The sequence below is a fragment of the Oryctolagus cuniculus genome, chromosome 6 (genome assembly GCF_964237555.1).
Source record: "Oryctolagus cuniculus chromosome 6, mOryCun1.1, whole genome shotgun sequence".
Lineage (NCBI taxonomy): Eukaryota > Metazoa > Chordata > Mammalia > Lagomorpha > Leporidae > Oryctolagus > Oryctolagus cuniculus.
The window spans coordinates 22,981,576-23,002,824 of record NC_091437.1 but is presented as its reverse complement, the minus strand read 5'-3'; the positions used below and the strand labels follow the sequence as shown (position 1 = coordinate 23,002,824).

The 21,249-nt window shown below is 44.5% G+C and overlaps 1 protein-coding gene across 2 annotated transcripts in view; it reads right to left on the bottom strand.

Moving 5' to 3' along the window:
• DDX46 (DEAD-box helicase 46) overlaps positions 1-21,249 on the bottom strand; it is a 59,351-nt gene that overhangs the window by 33,463 nt on the left and 4,639 nt on the right. For both annotated transcript variants that reach the window (XR_011389733.1, XM_008255025.4), the window contains exons 2-11: positions 19,388-19,573; positions 17,938-18,081; positions 14,430-14,526; positions 9,255-9,420; positions 6,206-6,357; positions 4,077-4,190; positions 3,301-3,466; positions 2,260-2,380; positions 1,208-1,383; positions 202-323 (exon numbers count right to left, since the gene is read on the bottom strand). Coding sequence is in view for 1 of the 2 variants with exons in the window: in XM_008255025.4 (XP_008253247.2) it covers positions 202-323; positions 1,208-1,383; positions 2,260-2,380; positions 3,301-3,466; positions 4,077-4,190; positions 6,206-6,357; positions 9,255-9,420; positions 14,430-14,526; positions 17,938-18,081; positions 19,388-19,573 (1,444 nt within the window). In the remaining variant the exon portion in view is untranslated. The remainder of the gene's footprint in view (positions 1-201; positions 324-1,207; positions 1,384-2,259; positions 2,381-3,300; positions 3,467-4,076; positions 4,191-6,205; positions 6,358-9,254; positions 9,421-14,429; positions 14,527-17,937; positions 18,082-19,387; positions 19,574-21,249) is intronic.

Here is a 21,249-nt window from a genome sequence, read left to right as displayed (position 1 = left end):
GTCTCGATTGTCTACAATCTCCAGAAAGTATGTATCCATCATAACCTAATCCAATTCTACAATTGTTTGCACACTGAGTATGTTTTAAGATTTTAGAGGCAATCACTAGTTGAAACACTAAAATTCAAGATCACTCCGTTTACTGATCATTCAATTTGAGAAAAGAACAAGAACTTGAACGTTTCATTTATAAATACCTACCTGCTCACTGATTCCTGTTCCTCCATAAACACACACCACTCGAAGTCCCAAGGTCTTTGAAAACTTCTTACATTCTTTAGTGATTTGCAAAGCCAATTCTCGAGTCGGAGTCATGATGACAGCTGAAAAGATAAATATGTCAAATCCCTAACCATCAAAATTCTTGAGAGGCTGTGCTTTCAACTGTTAGATCTCTCAGTCTAATTTTTATTTGTATTTGTTTTATGAACCTCTGAAAGCTCTATTTCAAAAACTTTAAAACAGCAGAGGTTGTGGTGAAGGGTAAGTGTTGGTAGATTTTAGGAACATGCTACAGGAAAATAAATGAGACTTAAATGCCACACTCAACCCTTGGGAAAATGGTTGGTTGAACAGAATGCAAATAGTTCTCAACTGCAAATCAAAGAAAATCAAGTGACTCACTGTGCTGCAGAAGCCATACCGCTGCTTCCGGAAACAACCTTGGTCTGAGGGGCACAGACAGAGGAGAAAAATACTGTGCCCTGTATTTCCAAGAGAGGGGCTGGACAACTTTCCAGAACTCCACTTACATTTGCAGAAGATGCCCAAATGAATCAAGAAATAGGAATCAGAAGGCCTAATGCTGGAGCAAATGCTGGCACTGCAGCCTTAAGGCCGTTACCAAGAAAACTCGGAAATCACATCTGCCTAGTTCTCAGCACATCCACCGACACTCGGCTAGAACAAACCTCAACGCAGATAAACAGACAGATGCACGAGGGGCTACCTGCTGAGTCAGAGCATAAAAACTGAGCTGTGCCGGAGAGGCTGTTTTTGTACTTCTGAGATGTCACTCCAGAGCTCCGAAAGTCTCACTCCACCTGCTGGTAAGGGGAAATCAGCCCCAAAGTGCCATATTGAAAAAGGATATGGACACAGAGATATCTTTATTGTCATAGTTAAGAAATGATAAGACATCATGTCCTTCTGATTAACTGACAACAAAGCTGTTAATCCTTTAAAAGTTTAATGAGAAGTATTGTACCTATTGGCCCCTCTCCTTCTTCTAAGGACCTCTGATCCATGATGTGTCTGAACATGGGCAACAGAAAAGCAATGGTCTTTCCACTTCCTGTTTTGGCAATGCCAATCAAATCTCGTCCAGACATTATGGCAGGAATTGCTTGGGTTTGGATAGGTGTGGGCTTTTCATAGCCATGCCTGAAAAGAAAAACCAAAGGAAAAGCAGGTAAGAACTGAGGACTCCGAGTTCCTGAGAGATGTTAAGAATAAGCTCTTCCAAAATGTGACTAATCCATACAACAAAATATTATTTGGCAATAAACAGGAAATAAGAACTAGGACATTTTACAACACAGATGAATCTTCAAGATATTATCATGCTAAATGAAAAAACACACACCAATGACTACATACTGCATAACCCCATTTTTATAAAAGGTCTAGAATAGCCAGTTCTATAGATAGCAGTACAGGGTGGTGGAAATGGGAGAAGAATGACCACTAATAGACACAGGTTCATTTCAGAATGAAAAAAAAAAAAGCTCTAAAATTACATTATGGTGATGGCTGCACAACTCCATAAATCTAACACTGAATTACAGACCTTAAGAGTTAAATTTCATGATATGTAAATTATTCAACAGTACTTCAGAATGGTCATGGAAATTGTGCCTTATCATCTAATTCCATTTTCTACCAACTTCTTGAAGTACATGAAAACATTTAAGAAAAAGAGCTTTTCTCTGTGTGGGTGCAAACTGACGAAATCTTTACTTAATATATACTAAATTGATCTTCTGTATATAAAGATAATGAAAATGAATCTTGATGTGAATGGAATGGGAGAGGGAGCGGGAGATGGGTGGGTTGCGGGTGGGAGGGAAGTTATGGGAGGGGGGGAGCCATTGTAATCCATAAACTGTACTTTGGAAATTTATATTTACTAGATAAAAGTTTAAAAAAAAAAAAAAGCTTTTCTATTAGAGTAAAAACACAACACAGGAAGTTATTTGTGTGAAAGGACTATTTTGAGTACCAACACACGGCAAAATATACACAATCATCACCACTTACTTTTTGAGGGAATTTAAGATCTTCATGGAAATTCCACATTGGACCCAAGATTTAATTGGTTTGGGACAACCTTTTCCTTTGACTGTAATACCTTCCATTTCCAATCGAAATACATTCACCTCTGCAAAGCAAAACCCAGATTAAAAACCCTTAAATACTGTTTGTTGGTGTCTTCTTTTCAGTTAGGAATGGGACAATCAAGAATTCTAACTCCTTTCTTTTTTAATATTATCAAAGATATTTTCATATCGATAATTTTTTTTTAATATTATCAAAGATACAGGAGAAAGCATCAAAAGATTTAGATAGTTAAAGCGATTACCGTCATAATTAACTGAAAATAAAAATCAAAAATAAAAACCCAGACTTCAACAATTAGTTTTTGGTTTTTTAACAGCACAAAAAGGCAATGTCGCCAGCACTGTGGCATAGCAGATAAAGCCACGACCTGGAATGCCAGCATCCCAAATGGGAACCAGTTTGCGTCCCAGCTGCTCAACTTCCAATCCAGCTCCCTGCTAATGGCCTGGTAAAGCAGTAGAAGATGGCCCAAGTGTTTGAGCCCCATGTGGGAGAACCACATAAAACTCCTGGCTTTAGTCTGACCCAGCCCTGGCTGTTGCAATCATCTGGCAAGTGAACCAGCAGATGGAAAATCTCTTAATTGATCTCTCCCTTTCTTTCCATAATCCTGACTTTCAAATAAATAAATCTTAAAGAATAGTGAACGGTAACTCAAACCACTTACCCTCCTAGCAAGAGTTGCCTCACTATCTCTATCCAACCAATAACACACAATAGCTAAAGCTGCTAACTCAAATCTCCGAAGGTAAGGACTCACAGAAATATTTTTAACCTCACATTAGTATTTTCAATGCTAAAAATACCAGATGCATAAGCTGAAGTCATTATTGCTCACTTTTCTAATAATCCCCAACACACGCCCCTTTAACTCACAGCCCACCCCGTTTATCCAGGACAAAGTAAGACAAATCCTCTTTTGTTGCCACTGCAACCAACACATAAATAAAAGAATTTTACCCTCTTGAGACATTTTTGCTAGTTCTGGAACTTCAACATAGAAGTTTTTTCTAAATGGTTCATATTCAATTTTTCCATGATCAACGGGTTCCAGCAGTTTCCTCTGTTTTGTCTGATAGCCTGTAAGGGCCGTCTGTAGATCAACTTCTTCTTCCTCTGAAGAATACTATAGTTTAAAACAGAGAGTTCAGGTTCAGTACTCTACCTCTTACGAGAAGTAACAGTCCTAGTGTTTAAAAGTCTCTTCTTCCAGACACCACTCGACAGCTTTTATTTTTTTGCTTTCTAAAATAGATGACTTGGCCTGTACTTCTGTGCTGCTCCAAAAAACTTAAAACTCCTAATTTCAAACTGACCTAAAATGAAGTCAGTTTTTATGAATGAAGTACCAGGTTCTGAGGAATTTTTCAATTTCTTTTTTCTCTGCCCTTACAGAAACTTACAATGCCAATATAAAGCAAAAACCATTCTCAGAGATGGCTTTAATGAGCTTGTCCTACTGCTCTCACTTATTACATAAACCTTCACAGCATGTTAGTGGAAGAAATGTAAAACTCACTGCCATTTCACTTCCCTTTATATTCGACTCCTGGGGTGAGGTGGGTGGGGTGGGAGAAGGAGAGAGTGAAAGATTCAGAAAGGTTCACCAGTGGTCTCTTTAACAACAGAACTACTGCACGGCTAAGAACAGCAGGAGTCCCTTCCAGTGGCAATCTGCAGAACTGACTGCACACCCTCCAAGGACAGGATCACAAAGTCCCCGAACCAGGAATCACCTCCATGGCATCCTGGTCGTTCTCCATCAGCTCCCCCTTCTTCTTATCAGCGTCCACGACTGCTTTCTTGGTTGTCACAACAGTGACGACTTTTGTGACCGTGGGTCCAGACTTCTAAAATCGAAAGGGAAGATACAAGTTTGCAAAACTGAAACAGAACTCACATGCCAAACGAAGCACAATAACAGTCACAGCTTATGATTCAAATCAACTTCATTGTGATCCTTTAATCATAGAGAAGACTCTGCTGTGCTCCTTAGCATAGAAGTTTAAATGAAATACATTGTATTTTATAATGGATTCAAATATAGTTTGTTGCATAATACAGTTTTATAAAATGATTATATATAGACTATTTTTCACTCATGAAACAAATCAGGCACTATTCTAAGAGTTCAGATGAATAAATAAGCAAAACATTAGTGCTCACAGCCTTTGGGAAATTGTATTTTAGAAGGGGAAAAGCACAAAGAGTAAATGCAAAAAAAATTTTAATTGTATAATGATGGGGCCGGTGCTGTGGCATAGTGGGTAAAGCCATCTGCAATGGGAACATTCCATATGGGCACCAGTTCAAGTCCCAACTGCTCCACTTACAATCCAGCTCCCTGTTAATGTGCCTGGGATGCAACAGAGCATGGTCAAGGCCCTGCACCCACTTGGGAGACCCAGAAGCAGCTGCTGGCTCCTGGCTTTGGACCAGTCCAACTGGCCACTGCAGCCATTTGGGGAGTACACCAGCCAATAAGACCTCTCTCTCTGTCAATCCCTCCTTTTCTCTATAACTCTGCCTTTCAAATAAATAAATAAATATTTTTTAAAAAAATCAAAATTTTATAATGTTAAGAGGCAATAAATAAATGCTATTTAAAATGAAAAGGGGGAAGGGGCGGCACCATGGCAGAGTGGGCTAAGCCTCTGCTTTGTGGTGCCAGCATCCCATATGGGCACCGGTTCTAGTCCCACCTGCTCCTCCTCCAATCCAGCTGATATGGCCTGAAAAAGCACTGGAAAATGGCCCAAGTGCTTGGGCCTCTGCACCAGCATGGCTCCTAGCTTTGGATCAGCCCAGTTCTGGCCATTGCTGCCATTTGGGGAGTGAACCAGTAGATAGATGGAAGACCTTTCTTTCTGTCTCTCCCTCTGTATGCAACTCTACTTCTCCAGTAAACAAATAAAATCTCATTTAAAAAAAAAAAAAGAAAGAAAGAAAAGAAAAAGAGAGTCAATGGTTGGAGTCCTGGCAGCTCCACTTCCAATCCAGCTCCCTGATAAGTCTTGGGAAAAGCAACAAAAGATGGCCCAAGTGCCTGAACTACTGCCACCGTCATGGGAGACCGAAATGAAGCTCCTTGCTCTTGGCATCAGCATGGTCTAGTCTTGGCTGTTTCAACTATCTGGGAAGTGAACCAGATGGAAAATCTCTGTCTCTCTCTCTCTCTCTCTCTCTCTGTCTCGTCCACTATCTCTATAACTGACTTCCAAATAAATAAATCTTAAAAAAGAAAAAAAAAAAAAAAAAAAAAAAGCCAGAACAGGATGACAAGAGTCAAGTATGAAAACTTGAAAAAGTAAAGTGCTAAGGGCCAGCACTGTGGCACAGTAGGTTAATCCTCTGTCTGTCTGTGGCACTGGCATCCAATATGGGTGCCAGTTTGAGTCTCAGCTGCTCCTCTTCCAATTCAGCTCTGTTGTGACCTGGGAAGGCAGTGGAAGATGGCCCAAGTCCTTAGACCCTCTTCACCCACGTGGGAGACCCAGAGGAAGCTCCTGACTCCTGGATTTGGTCTGGCTCAGCTCCGGCCACTGCGGCCATTTGGGGATTAACCAGGGGATCAAAGACCTCTCTCTCTGTCTCTCCCTCTCACTGTCTATAACTCTACCTATCAAATAAATAGCTAAAATCATTTTTTAAAAAATGGAAAGTGTTGGAGAAGTCTGTAGAGGACGTACTGAGAAATAATGAGCAAGGAAAGACATTGCACAAACACAGTATGGAGGGCAAAGTGGCCTGCTGAAGAACATTTCACACCTAATCTCGGTGTCTCTGGCACCGAGAAACAGTACTGCCAGCTCTGAGAAGGGAAAGAAACAGAAAGCACAGAGTTCACATGCAGAGAAGAGCGTACCTTCTCATTTCCCCCGCCACCTTTCACACTTCTCATGTTAAACTTCTTCACTTCCTCCTTCACCTCCTCCATGTAAGCGTCGAGCGGGTCCAACTCCTCACCCTCCACTTCATTCCCGTCCTTCTCAGCTTCTGCAGCATCATCTTCATCATCTGAAATACCAAAACACACTGTCCTCGCACGGGTGTTCTGCCAGACTGACGCCACGCCCACCCTGCTAGCCCTCTCCCACCCCTCCATGCCAGGCACACTGCAGTTCGGATGCTTACACTTCGAAGTTCTCACATTTATGGAAAGCAGTGGATTCCTTCTGAATAACAAGAATACTGATGAATGAAAAAAAGCCAGCCGGCACCGCGGCTCACTAGGCTAATCCTCCGCCTAGCGGCGCCGGCACACCGGGTTCTAGTCCCGGTCGGGGCGCCGGATTCTGTCCCGGTTGCCCCTCTTCCAGGCCAGCCCTCTGCTGTGGCCAGGGAGTGCAGTGGAGGATGGCCCGGGTGCTTGGGCCCTGCACCCCATGGGAGACCAGGAAAAGCACCTGGCTCCTGGCTCCTGCCATCGGATCAGCGCGGTACGCCGGCCGCAGCGCGCCGGCCACGGCAGCCATTGGAGGGTGAACCAACGGCAAAAGGAAGACCTTTCTCTCTCTCTCTCTCACTGTCCACTCTGCCTGTCAAAAAAAAAAAAAAAAAAAAAAAGCCAATGGCCTACAAATCAATTCACCGAAAAGGGAAAAAAAATGAACTGCACCTTAAAAATTGGTCTCCAGTATTAGATTTTATAGCTACACTGCTAGAAGAACTAAAAAGTCTGTCGTCTAGTATAACAGTGAAGTCACACTCCACAACAGAGCATGAGACCACGTCCCACTTCCACTTGTAGTCCAGCTTCCTGCTGATGAGCACCTTGCATTAGGCAATGGCTCATTTGGGTACCTGGCTCACACACAGAAAACTCAGACTGAGTTCCAGGCATGTGGTTTTGGCCTAGACTAGATCTGCCAGGTGTGAACATCCAGGAAGTAAACCAGAGAATCTGAGATTCTTTCTCTCTGCCTTTCAAAGAAATGAAGGGCCAGCGCCGTAGCAGGTTACGCAGGTGAAGCCACCGCCTGTGGGTCCAGCATCCTATATGGGCACGGGTTCAAGTCCCTGCTGCTCTACTTCTGATCCAGCTCCTGGCTAATGTGCCTGGGAAAGCAGCAGACAATAGCCCAAGTGCTTGGGCTGCTGCACACACACTGGAGACCTGGAAGAAGCTCCTGGCTCCTGGCTTCAGCCTGGCCCAGCTCTAGCCGCTGCAGCCATTCAGTGAGTGAACCAGCAAACAGAAGACCTCTCTTTCTCTCACTCCCTCTAGATCTGCCTTTCAAATAAAGAAATCTTTTTTTTAAAATGAAAATAGGTTTGTTTTAAAGAGTTTCTCTGTTAAACTATGTTTTTAATTTTCTCCTCAATTACCTTTAGGAAAAAAAGCACCTCTATTAAATCAACACAGTATAATCTTTTTCACATAATTAAGACCACTTATAGACAGAATGCATTCATCTAATTAAACCACTCTTAGTAATTTTCACAGAAAATGGACCAAAATTCGATATTCCTATAATATAAAAGTCCAAAACCTTCCAATTTACTAACAGAAAATCTGATATGGAAGGGAAAAGCGTCTCTCCTCAATTATGAAACATCAGGAGGGAGCTAAAAGCGCACCCTTAATTTACTCTCATTACCAACATTCACACAAGCAGTAAACAAATAAAACCGCTATTTACAAACTATGCCTATAGCTCTCTTTACTCTTAAACATCCATCAGCAATTCTTACTGAACTCTACAAGTGAAATTCAAACATAAACATTAAAAGGAGCATTTAAAGACACAATATTGACCCAGCAATCCTACCACTACACACACACCCAAAGAACTGGGGACAGGAACTCAGCAGGTGTTTCTGCATCCATGTTCACAGCCCAACTGGTGATAATCAAAAGCCGACACCAGGCGGGGTGCTCGGCCGGCCCGTCAGTACTCTGGAGACTTGGCTCAGTCCCATACGGCAGTGCCTTATACGGGACTGAGCTCCAGCTCCCGATTCCACCTTCCTGCTAAGGCAGACCTCAGGAGGCACCAGGGTTGGTACAAGTAAATGGGGCCCTGCCCAGCACCTGAGAGACCTGAACTGACTTCCTGGCTTCCTACTTTGGATAGGCCCAGTCCTCGCCACTGTGGGTATTTAGGAATTAAACATGCAAATTAGTGCTGTGTCTTGCTGGTCTCTCAAATAAAACTTTAAAAAGTGAAAAAAATCTAAGTGGGACCAGCGCTGTGGCACAGCAGGTTAAAGCCCTGGCCTGCAGTGCTGTCATCCCATAAAGTGCTGGTTCAAATCCTGGTTGCTCCATTTACAATCCAGTTCCCTGCTAATGTGCCTAAGCAAGCAGCGGAAGATGGCTCAAGTCCTTGGGCCCCTACACCGACGTGGGAAACCAAGAAGAAGCTCCTGACTCCTGGCTTCGGACTGGACCAGCTCCAGTGGTTGCGGCCATTTGGAGAGTAAACCAGCAGATGGAAGATCTTTCTGTCTCTCTCTGTAACTCTGTCTTTCAAATAAATAAAATAAAACTTAAAAAAAAAAATCCGAGCATCCAGGAACAGATAAATGGATAAACAAAATGAGGCAGAGATATATAAGGGAGTACAATTCAGCCTTATAAAGAAAATTCCACAACACAAATGAACTTAGACACATTACGCCAAGAGAAATAAGCCCGATGTACGAGCCAGGTACACTGATTCCCAGATTCCCAGAGGCTGTGAGATTCGAGGCTACAGTGTGGATGGGGAGTAGAAAGGGAAGCTCTTTCATGGGTACACAGTCTCTATTTTGGACGAGAAAAAAATCCCATTTACTTATTACCACTAAATTATAAGTGGTTAGGAGAGTAAACATTATGTCTGTTTTTCTACAAAACAAAAAGCCTCCCCAAATCCCATCATGAAGTATGACTCATAATTCTACAATATTAGGCTAAAAATCAAATATACCGTCATCATCCTCTAAGCTCCATTTTTTCCCTTGTTTCATCTCTTCAATTTCCTTTTTCAGTTCCCCTATGTTTTCCATGGCCTTTTTACGTTGCTCTTCTCGCCATTTTTCTACTCTTTCTTTTCGCTTTCTCATTTCTTCTTCCAGCTTATTCTGGTCAAAGTTCTTAGGAGGTTAAAAAAAAGAGAAAAGAAGAAAATAAAAAGCAAAACCAGCTTAAAAGTTTTACTCTAAATGACAGCCCAAATAATTTCTCCAAAGCATAAAAAAGGGAAAGGAAAAACAGGCTTACATACAAATTTCAAAATGCAGACTGGATTTACTAAGTCACAGATCTTTATAAGTGCATTCACAAATAAATTACCAAAACAAAATCTCAATTAAAAAAAAGAATCAATTATGAAAACTGAAAGATTTTAAATATCATAAATTAATTTCATGGTAGTTATAAGCCATATGCACACATGAATTCAATTTCTTCCTAAGAACATCAAGTTTCCCAGTTACTCTGAATTTGAAATCCTCCAAATTCCTTCAAAGCTGCTTCCATGAAAAACCATGTTCTATTACAAACCTGTGAGCAAAGGACTGCTAGGGACCAACACGACTGAGAAGTCCTGGGGCAGGCACTGACCTAGTATTTAACACATCCACATCTTCTATCAGAGTTCCCGACTCTGCCTCCCGAACCCAACCTTCAGCTAATGCAGACCTTGGAGGACAGCAGTTGACACCTCAAGTGATTGAGTTACTGTCAAGCACATGGGAGGCCTGCAAGGAGCTGCTGGCTCCAGGACTTGGCCTTGAAACAGGACTGTAGAGAAAATTTTGAGGGGCAAAGCAGGAGGCACAAGCTTAACCTTTCTCTCCCCTCTGTTTCTCAAACATTTTTTAAAAAGTTTGGCTTTGGATCTCAGTTTTTCTGAAACAGGCATTCTGAAGTCTTGATCAAAAGACTATTAGTGGTGGCTGGCATTACGGCACAGCAGGTTAAGCCACCATCTACAGCACCCCTCTACAGCATCCTATACTGGTGCCTGTTCAAGTTCTGGCTACTCCTCTTCCAACCCAGCTCCCTGCTAATGCTCTTGGGAAAGCAGCAGATGATGGTCTAACTGCTTGGGTCCCTGGAGACCGGGATGAAACTCCTGCCTTTGGCCTGGCCCAGCACTGACCATTGTAGTTCTTCGGAGAGTGCACCAAGATGGAAAATAAATCTCTTTCTCTCTCTCTCCCCCTCTCTCTACCTGTCCCTCTTAGTAACTCTGATTTTCAAATAAATAAAATCTTGCAAAGAAAAAACTATTGGCCGGCGCCGCAGCTCACTAGGCTAATCCTCTGCCTTGCGGCGCCAGCACACCGAGTTCTAGTCCCGGTCGGGGCACCGGATTCTGTCCCGGTTGCCCCTCTTCCAGGCCAGCTCTCTGCTGTGGCCCGGGAGTGCAGTGGAGGATGGCCCAAGTGCTTGGGCCCTGCACCCCATGGGAGACCAGGAAAAGCACCTGGCTCCTGGCTCCTGCCATCGGATCAGCGTGGAGTGCCGGCCGCAGCGCGCCAGCCGCGGCGGCCATTGGAGGGTGAACCAACGGCAAAGGAAGACCTTTCTCTCTGTCTCTCTCTCTCACTGTCCACTCTGCCTGTCAAAAAAAAAAAAAAAAAAAAAAAAACAACGAAATGATACTGGAGATGGTTAGAGATATCTGAAATTACAGAGAATTACTTCTGACTGCAAATAATTTTAACAGTTACACTTGTGTTTTAGACGTAAATTTTTTAAGGGGTCCGGCGCTGTGGTGCAATAGGTTAATGCTCTGCCTGCAGAGCCGGCATCCCATATGGGCGACGGTTCTAGTCCCAGTTGCCCCTCTTCCAATCCAGCTCTCTGCTATGGCCTGGGAAAGCAGTAGAGGATGGCCCAAGTGCTTGGGCCCCTGCATCCATGTGGGAGACCAGGAAGAAGCTCCTGGCTCCTGGCTTCGGATCAGTGCAGCTCCGGCAGTTGGCCATTTGGGGAGTGACCCAACAGAAGGAAGACCTTTCTCCCTGTCTGTTTCTGTCTCCCTCTCACTGTCTGTAACTCTACCTCTCAAATAAATAAATAAATATAAATCTTTTAAGAAGAATTATTTATTCAAAAGGTAGTTACAGAGGGAAAGAGATTGTCCACCCACCGGTTGACTCCCCACTGGCCGCCTCATCCAGGAGCTACTAGGTCTCCTACATAGGTACAAGGGACCAAGGACTTGGGCCACCTCCCACTGCTTTCCCAGGGAGCATTAGCAGAGAGCTGCATTGGAGTAGAACAGCCAGGATTCAAACCAACGACCATTCAAGATGCTGCCACTGCAGGCAGCAGCTTAACTAGCTACGCCATAGAGCCATTCCCTAAACATAAATTTCTTTTTTTAATTTTTTTTTATATTTGAAAGACAGAGTTACAGAGAGGCAGAGGCAGAGATAGAGGTCTTCCATCTACTGGTTCACTCCCCAGATGACAACGGCCAGAGTTGACCTGATCCAAAGCCAAGAGTCAGGAGCCAGGAGCCTCCTCTGGGTCTCCCAGGTGGGTGCAGGGGCCCAAGGACTTGGGCCATCTTCTACTGCTTTTCCAGGCCATAGAAGAGAGCTGGATAGGAAGTGGGGCAGCCGGGACTCAAACTGATGCCCATATGGGATGCTGGCGCTGCAGGCCAGGGCCTTAAGCTGCTGAGTCACAGTGCCAGCCCCTAAACATAAATTTCTTAAACAAAAAACTTCATTCTTCAATTTCTATCCTCTCTTTAAAGATGATCCCTAGAAAACCTATTTGTTTTTCTCAAGATCACCCAGTTGTTCAATAGCTGCAGCTCATTCAGAAACCAGACCACAGAACTTCCTACACTGCATCCTTTCTTAACTACCCTGCTCAACAACCACATGTCTCAAAAACAGGAATGGGGGAGCAGGGTTACAGAGGAGACAGCAGGCAAAGAGCCCACGGGGAACACACACATTCCACAGGGAAGTGCTCAGGTGGGAATCTTCGCACTGATCTCAACTGCAGCTTTACCCTGAGAGCCAGCAGATGATGGCTGAGGAGGTACCTGCAAGATGCTACACAAGTAAGGGACACAGACTGAATTCGAGCTCCTGGCCTCAGTATGGCACAGTCCCTGCTGTCACAGGTATTTCAGAAGCCAGCAAATGAAGTATCTTTTCCTGTCTCTACACCTACCAAATAAAATGAAAATAAATAACAAATAAAAATTGGGGGAAAAAAAAAAACTAGGGACAGGCATTTGGCATAGCAGTGAACACGTCCTTGGGACCTCACATCCACACTGGAGGGCATGCATTGGAGCCGCAGCTCTGATGGATTCCACATGCCAAGGGGTGCCAGGTGGAGGCTTGAAGGGTTTAGGTTTCTGTCAGTCACATGGGAGAAATGGAGACACCTCTGGGTTAGGCCTGGCCCAGCTATCTATGCCAAGGCACTTAGAGAATGAAGCAGCAGATGAAAGACCTATCTATGTCTATCTTTCAAATAAATAACATTTTTTTAAACAAAGGAACTATTTAAAAATAGAACATGTTAAAATCAAAAGTGAAAGCCGGCGCTGCGGCTCAATAGGCTAGTTCTCCACCTGTGGTGCCAGCACACCGGGTTCTAGTCCCGGTCGGCGTGCCGGATTCTGTCCCGGTTGCCCCTCTTCCAGGCCAGCTCTCTGCTGTGGCCCAGGAGTGCAGTGGAGGATGGCCCAAGTCCTTGGGCCCTGCACTTGCATGGGAGACCAGGAGAGGCACTTGGCTCCTGGCTTCGGATCAGCGCAGTGCGCCAGCCGCAGCGGCCATTGGGGGTGAACCAACGGAAAAGGAAGACCTTTTTCTCTGTCTCTCTCACTGTCTACTCTGCCTGTCAAAAAACAAACAAACAAAAAAAAAAAAATCAAAAGTGAAGCTATAAAGTATCCTAAGTTGGACCAAAAGATATGAATAGGAAGTTAAAAGTGTAAATAGCCTAGGAATTTTTAAAAAATCAGTCTTATTTAAATATTATGCTCATAGCATTTAAATACTCTCTCATTTAAAGATAGGAAATCAAAACAAGGTATCAAGTGCTTTCTATAAACTTTGAAACTCCCCTGTTGGCGACCAAGCAAGGAACACATGTTATCATCACATTTTTAATTTAAAAAGATGAAGTATGTAAATGTACAACTTTTTTTTTTTTTTGACAGGCAGAGTGGACAGTGTGAGAGAGAGACAGAGAGAAAGGTCTTCCTTTTCCGTTGGTTCACCCTGCAATGGCTGCTGTGGCCGGCGCACCACACTGATCCGAAGCCAGGAGCCAGGTGCTTCGCCTGGTCTCCCATGGGGTGCAGGGCCCAAGCACTTGGGCCATCCTCCACTGCACTCCCTGGCCACAGCAGAGAGCTGGCCAGGAAGAGGGGCAACTGGGACAGAATCCGGTGCCCCAATCGGGACTAGAACCCGGTGTGCCAGCGCTGCAAGGCGGAGGATTAGCCTATTGAGAACGGCGCCAGCACAACATTTTTAAAAAAAATATTTATCTTATTTATTTGGAAGGCAGATTTACAGAGTCAGAGACAAAGAGGTCTTCCATCTGCTGGTTCACTCCCCAAATGGTCACGATCGAGGCTGGGCAGACTGAAGCGGGAGCCAGCAGCTTCACGAAGGTCTCCCACAAGGACTTTGGCCTTCTCTGCTGCTTTATCAGGTGCTTCAGCATGGAGCTGGATCTGAAGTGGGGCAGCCAGGATTCGAGCCAGTGCCCACATGGGACACTGGTGCTGCAGATGGTGGCTTAACACGCTATGCCACAACGCCAGCCCCACACAAAATTTTTAATTCATTTATTCATTTGAAAGACAGAGAGATAGAGGAAGACAGACAGATCTTCCATCTGCTGGTTCATTCCCCAAATGCCTCCAACAGCTCGGACTAGACCAGGCTGAAACCAGGATCCAAGAGCTCCATGCTGGTGTTCCAGGTGGGTGGCAGGAAACTAACACTCGGGCCATCATCAGCTGCCTCTGCAGGAAACTGGACAGGAGGCATACAACAGCTAGGACTCACACTAGGCCATCCAACATGGAATGTGGGCATCACAAGGAGCAGCTCAACCAGTGGCACCAGTCTACCCTTCACGGTCATTTTTAAATTAGTGAACTTACGCCAGCATCTTTTTCTTTCTCATCGTCTTTGTCATCTTTATCTTTTTTCTTCTCTTTAGAACTTTCTCCACTATCCGCTTTCTCTTTGGACCTAGATCTACTAAAAAAATTAGAGAAACAGAGAAGTATCATCCATCTGTGCTTGGAAACATTCATTTAAAAATTCAACAACTGCATTTTGATATTCCATCAAAGAATACTTTGAAAATACACTACAAAGGTAATCCTACAACACTAATGGCAAACATTGCTAAATACTTGGACTCTAATCAAGAGAACACATTTTTTATCAAAACAATTACAAAACTTAAAGATAGTTAAAATTTGGTAATTGAAGAAATAACCAAGATTTTAATATTCTACTAGATAAATTATGTATGTACAACATTTAAAATCCCAATGAGCTTCCATTTTCACTTTACTAACTATCTTGTTAAAAAAAATTATTTATTTAGGGGGCCGGCGAAATGGTGTAGCAGGGAAAAGCCACCATCTGCAGTGCTGGCATCCCGTATGGGTGCCGGTTCAGGTCCCAGTTGCTCCACTTCCAATCCAGCTCTCTGCTATGAACTGGGAAAGCAGCAGACGATGGCCCAAGTCCGTGGGCCCCTACACGTGGGAGACCCGGAGGAAGCTCCTGGCTTGGACCATCTTCTGCTGCTTTCCCAGTTCATAGCAGAGAGCTGGATTGGAAGTGGAGCAGCCAGGACTAAAACCAGCACCCATGTGGGATGCCAGCGCCACAGGCAGCAGCCTTACCTGTTACACCACAGCGCCAGTCTCAAATGTATGCTGAATTTAATAAAACTTTTTTTACTGAATGTATTTTGAAAATCACATTGTTTTTCTACTTGAATCTTAATAACAGAGAGAATCACAATGATTTTCTAAGTTTAAATCAACCTTCCATTCTTGGAAGAAGAGTAACACGCTCATGACATATTACCTTTTTTATATATCATTGGATTTGGTATACTAACCTTTATGTTTAGACTGAGTACAGCCTATAATTTTCCTTTCTCATACTGCCCTCATCAGGTTTATGTTGATAACTATGTTATTCTCAATTCATGATGAACTGAGAAATGTTTGTCCTTTAGAGAGTGAAAAGCCAAATACCAGAGAACTGACAAAAAACAAATACCCAAAATTTTTTAACACAAAAACTTTAAAATTTAAGTTTAAAATGTTTAAATTTAAATTTTACTTGGGTCTGGCGCTGTGGTGTAGCGAATAAGACTGCAGTCTGCAGTGCCGGCAACCCATATAGGCGCCAGTTCGAGACCCAGCTGCTCCACTTCTGATCCAGCTCTCTGCTATGGTCTGGGAAAGCAGTGGAACATGACCCAAGTCCTTGGGCCCCAGCACCCTCGTGGGAGGCCTGGAAGAAGCTCCTGGCTCCTGGCTTCGGATTGGCACAACTTCAACTGTTGCAGCCATTTGGGGCGGGAACCAGCAGATGGAAGGCAAGGAGGGGTTTGCCCCCTTTCTCTCTGCCTCTCCTCTCTCTGTGCAACTCTGACTTTCAAGTAAAATAATAAATAAATAAATCTTAAAAAAAAGAAAGAAAAAAACCATCCATGGATTTCAGAAATTAAAAGGCTAACAGACTGTATTAGAGAGACAAAAAGACATAAATGTACTATCAGCTATTTAATTCCCCAATTGCCTTTAACAGCTGGGACTGGACCAGGTCAAAGCCAAGAGCCTGGAATTCAATCCAGGACTCTCAAGTGGGTGACAGGGACTCTAACTATCTGAGCTATCGCCTACTGCATCCCTGTATGCACAAAAGCAGGAAGCTAGAACCAGGAGTGGAGGTGGGACTTGATCCATCGTACTGTGAAATGGGATGTGAGTGCCACAAGAGGAATCTTAATAGCTCCATCCAATACCTGCCTCCCAAATTTTATTTATCTGAAAGGCAGAGAAAGAGAAATCAAGAGAGGGAGCAGAAGGGTGCAGCACTGTGGCACAGTGGGTCAGACTGCCACTTGCAATGCTAACATCCCATACGAATGCCAGTTCAAGTCCTAGCTGCTCCACTTCTGATCCAGCTCTCTGCTAAAGGCCTGGGAAAGCAGTAGAGGATGGCCAAGGTCTTAGACCCCTGCACCGCTATGGGAGACCTGGAAGAAGCTCCTGGCTCCTGACTTGGGATTGGCCCACCTCTGGCCAATGTGGTCATTTGGGAAGTGAACTTGCAGATGGAAGACCTTTCTTTCTGTAACTCTACCTCTCAAATACAGAAGTAAATCCTTAAAAAAAAAAAGGGGGGGGGGGTGGCAGAAAAGGAAGAGAGATGAGAGGGAGGGCGAGCGAGCATGCTCCTGTGCTGGTTCACTTCCCACATGCCTGCTACGGCCAGAGCGGAAGCAATGCGGGTCTCGTACACATCACAACCGCGTCCCAGGGTCTGACTGGCAGGAAGCCAGAGGCAGGAGCCAGACTGGCAGCAGAACTCAGGTACACTAGTGAGTCCTGCTGGTGTCTCAGGTGCTAAGTCCAGCACCTGTTCCCTCAATTGATCAATTACTTATTTATCTGGTTTTGAAAGGCAGATTTACAGAGAGAGAATCTTTCATCTACTGGTTCACTGCGCTAATGTCTCCCACAGCCAAGGAGCTGGAATGGAAGTGGACCAACCAGGACTTAACCAATGCCAGCTTTCACAGTCTTACCCACTGCACCACAACACCGGCCCTATTGCTATCAATTTTAAAAGAAAACAAACAACTCAAAAGGAAAATGAGGAAAGATTCGCTGAACATGTACTTAAGAAATGACAAAGTCCAAATGACAAGAAAAACATTAAAAACAATCACTCTCACTACTAATTAGGGAAACGCAAATTATAACCACAAGCAGCACACATTTACCCACTTGCTGAAAATAAAGAAGAAGTCTCAAATACTGATGGTGGGCGTATAATTAGCACAAACTCTCAGGAAAGTAATTTGGGATGATCTTTTTTTTTTTAAGATTTATTTATTTATTTGAATGTCAGAGTTACACAGAGAGAGGAGAGAGGCAGAGAGAGAGAGGTCTTCCACCAATAGTTCACTCCCCAGTTGGCCAGAACTCCAAAGCCAGGAGCCAGGAGCTTCTTCTGGGTCTCCCACGTGGGTTCACCCAGCTCCTGGCTTCAGATCGGCACAGTGTGCCGGCCACAGCGTGCCAGCCATAGTGGCCACTTGAGGGGTGAACCAACGGAAAAAGGAAGACCTTTCTCTCTAACTCTGCCTGTCAAAAAAACAAACAAACAAACAAACAAACAAAAAAAACAAAAAAACCCACAAACCTGAGACTAGTACTTTGCAACTGAATTACAAGCTTTATAACCTACTTAAATTAAATTATGCCACCAAATCTTGGTGAAGCCCAGTCAGTAATTGCTTATAAGAATAAATTTAAAGGTGGGGAAAAAAAAAAAAAAAGAAAGAAAAACGAAGCAGGGGAAGGGAGCCAGCTGCCCCTGCACGGCAGACACCGTGAGTGGTAATGTTACCGATTCTCAGTCTTCTTGCTTTTATTGCCAGGACTGGAGGATCGGGACCGTCGGCCCCGGCTTCTACTCCTTGAACGTCTCCTGTCTCTGCTGCGAGATCTTCTTCGTTCTCGGCTTCTGTCTCTCTCTCTACTTCTGGAACGTCTAAAAGGAGGACACACTTGTCACTCTACAGTCCAATGGAGATGTTATTTCAGATTATGATTTCGTCCATGCTAAAAGAAGCGTCTAAACTGCTACCATTATTAAAAGCAGAGGCATTAATAAACTATCAGAAGAAACAAGTAAACCCACCCTTACAACTACTCAATAAAAAAAATGAGTACACCAATTTCATAGTGACATGTGATGAGAAACCTAACAAATCTGTAGTGACAGCTACTTAACATCCATCATCTTAGAGCAGAAACCTAATTTTCAAAGACAACCCAAACCCAAGTAAGAAAACTGGGTGACCAAGGCTGTGAACAGATAACTGACGTGAGGATTAGGAGGCAGGAGTGTCTAGGCCGCCACTCACAGTGGCAGTGACAACACAGGACACACCTTCAGCCTCCCGAGTCCCAGTTTCCTGATGGAAAATATGGGGGTTTTGCTAGGTAATTTTAAAATCACTGTTGCTCTAAAATCTTGTGATTCTACTTTCAGACCAAAAAGTCTAAGACTGATGTTAGATGGCCAAGTTTACCTAACAAGTACTTCAAGTACTTGACAGAACTATGTAAAACTGTTGCTGGGGCCACAGAGTAGGAGACTGCATGTGCAAGGCCCACACTGTCCCGGGTGAGTGCCTGTGGTATCAAGGCACTCTGCTTCCAACGCCTGAAAAAGGCAAACTGTTTCTGTGAACAGTACACCGCACAACCTTATATTACTTTACTACTTTAATGGGAAAATGTACTAGAATTTCGGTGTACCTGGCAGGGGGAGGGAATTATTTTTACTTAAAGACTCTTTTCCACCTCCAGAAAAGTTTATGGTCACTCGACTGTGCAAAAAGAGCACATGAGCACGTACACATGAACTGAAAGCAAGAGTGTTTTGGGTTAGACTGCAGACAGCTGGCTAGACGACTGAGCACAGCAGAGGGTCTGCAGAAGGCCCTGGCTACTCCTCCCGTCTGCCGTGGCAGTCGCTGGGCGCACACTCAGCTCTCGGGCAGACCCGGAGCAGAGGCCCCACGAGTAGAGCACTTTTTCCCTCTTCCTTCATTCCTTACATCTCTGGGAGCTTCAGAAGTTCTCCTTCAGTTACAGGGAATATCAACTGAAGTAGCCAAACTGAAAACGCTGCTTGAGTCTTTGCAGGCAGATCTTGCAGTCTGATCCAGCAAGGCAGGGCTGCCAAGAAGCAGCCAAACAAGCCACTCGAGTGCCGTCCAGAGACAGCGGTGAGACAGTGGTGAGACACCCAGTGCCGCGGAGAAAGCCCCACCTCCGCCAGCGCTTACCTCAGACGCTTCCTGTCCCTGGACCGGGATCTTCTTTTATCCCTGCTCCGAGACCGCTCCCTCCTTCGATCTCTATCTCTGCTTCTAGACCGTCTGTCATCTCTCTTACTCCTTTTGTCTGAAGGTGAGCGACTTCTAGACCGACTTCCAGAGCGTCCCCGGGATGCCGATCGCTTCCGATAGTGGCTAGAACAGCAGTAAGCCAACGATTAAACTAGCAAGCACAGTCGGCTTCCATTATATCGCATTTCTACATTTTTAAAAAAAAATACTAGAAGACAAATTAAATAAACACCAATAGGACCTTCTGTAAACATTTTTACAACTAGGAACATTGTGCACTGTGGTGCAGCATATTAAACCCTGGTGTGGAACACCTACACCGAACATCAGAGTGCCAGTGCACATCCTGGCCCTTCCACTTCCAAGCCAGCTCCCTGCTAATGCACCTGAAAAGGAAAGATGATGGTCCATGCTCCTGGGTTCCTGCAACCCACATGGGAGACCAGGGTCCAGCTCTAGCACTTATGGGCATTTGGAGAATGAACCAGCAGACAGAACACTGACTCTGCTTCCCTATCACTCTATCTTTAAATAAACAAATCTTGAAAAATAATTTAAAAATAAATTAGGAAAATCATCTCTCTGCTACAGCACACGCTGAGGGGGACAAAACTGCCTTATGAGCCCCAGGCAGCTTACACTTGGGTGCAAGAAGACCTGACAGGAAGTAAAGAAACAACTGTACACTATACAGGAAGTGTGTTACAGAAACACAGATCAGAGCCAGGGACAAGAACGGGAGCTGGGATATTTGCTGCTTTACAGCCACTGACTGGAGACGGCCTTGTTCACGGTGACATCTGCCGGACACACAGGGAGGAACCAGGGGACAAGAGGAAACAACGTTCCGGGCAAGCAGCTCCACAAGGACACTATCCCTGAGGAGGAGGCGAGGCGGATGTGTTCAGGGAAGAGCACGCAAGCCAGTGGTGGCCAGAGCTGAACAGAGAGAAGTAACAGCGCAAACAGAGATCTATGGGCCATGATGAGGGCTTGGCCTTGCGCTCCGAATGGGATGAAAAGCATTCCGAGTGCATTGAAAACCCATCATAACACTGTAGGCAGAGGAGTTACATACCCTCACTAATGGTTCTTAAATATTCTAGAGGGGCTGGCGCTGTGGCGTAGCAGGTAAAGCCACTGCCTACAGTGCCAGCATCCATATGGGCGCCGGTTTGAGTCCCAGCTACTCCACTTCTGATCCAGCTCTCTGCTATGGCCTGGGAAAACAATACAAGATGGCCCAAGTCCTTGGGTCCCTGCACCCACGTGGGAGACCCAGAAGAAGCTCTTGCCTCCTGGCTTCAGATTGGTGCAGCTCCAGGCCTTGCGAACAAATGGAGAGTGAACCAGTGGATGGAAGACCTCTCTTTCTCTCTGCCTCTCCTTCTCTCTCTGTGTAACTCTGACTTTCAAATAAATAAATAAATAAATAAATAAATAAATAAAATAAATCTTTAAATAAAAAAAATATTCTGGGGGCCGGTACTGTGGCTTGTAGGTTAACCCTCCACCTGTCACAGGCACCCCATATGGGTGCCAATTCCAGTCTTGGCTGCTCCTCTTCTGATCCAGCTTTCTGCTTCAGCCCAGGAAAGAGTTAGAAGACAACTCATGTATTTGGGCCCCTGCACCCATGGGGGAGATCGGGAAGAAGCTCCTGGCTCTGGACTGGCCCAGCTCCTGCTATTCTGGCTACTTGGGGAGTGAGCCAGTGGATGGAAGACCTTTTTCTTTGTCTCTCCCTCTCACTGTCTGTAACTCTAGCTCTCAAATAAATAAAATTAAAAAAAAAAAAA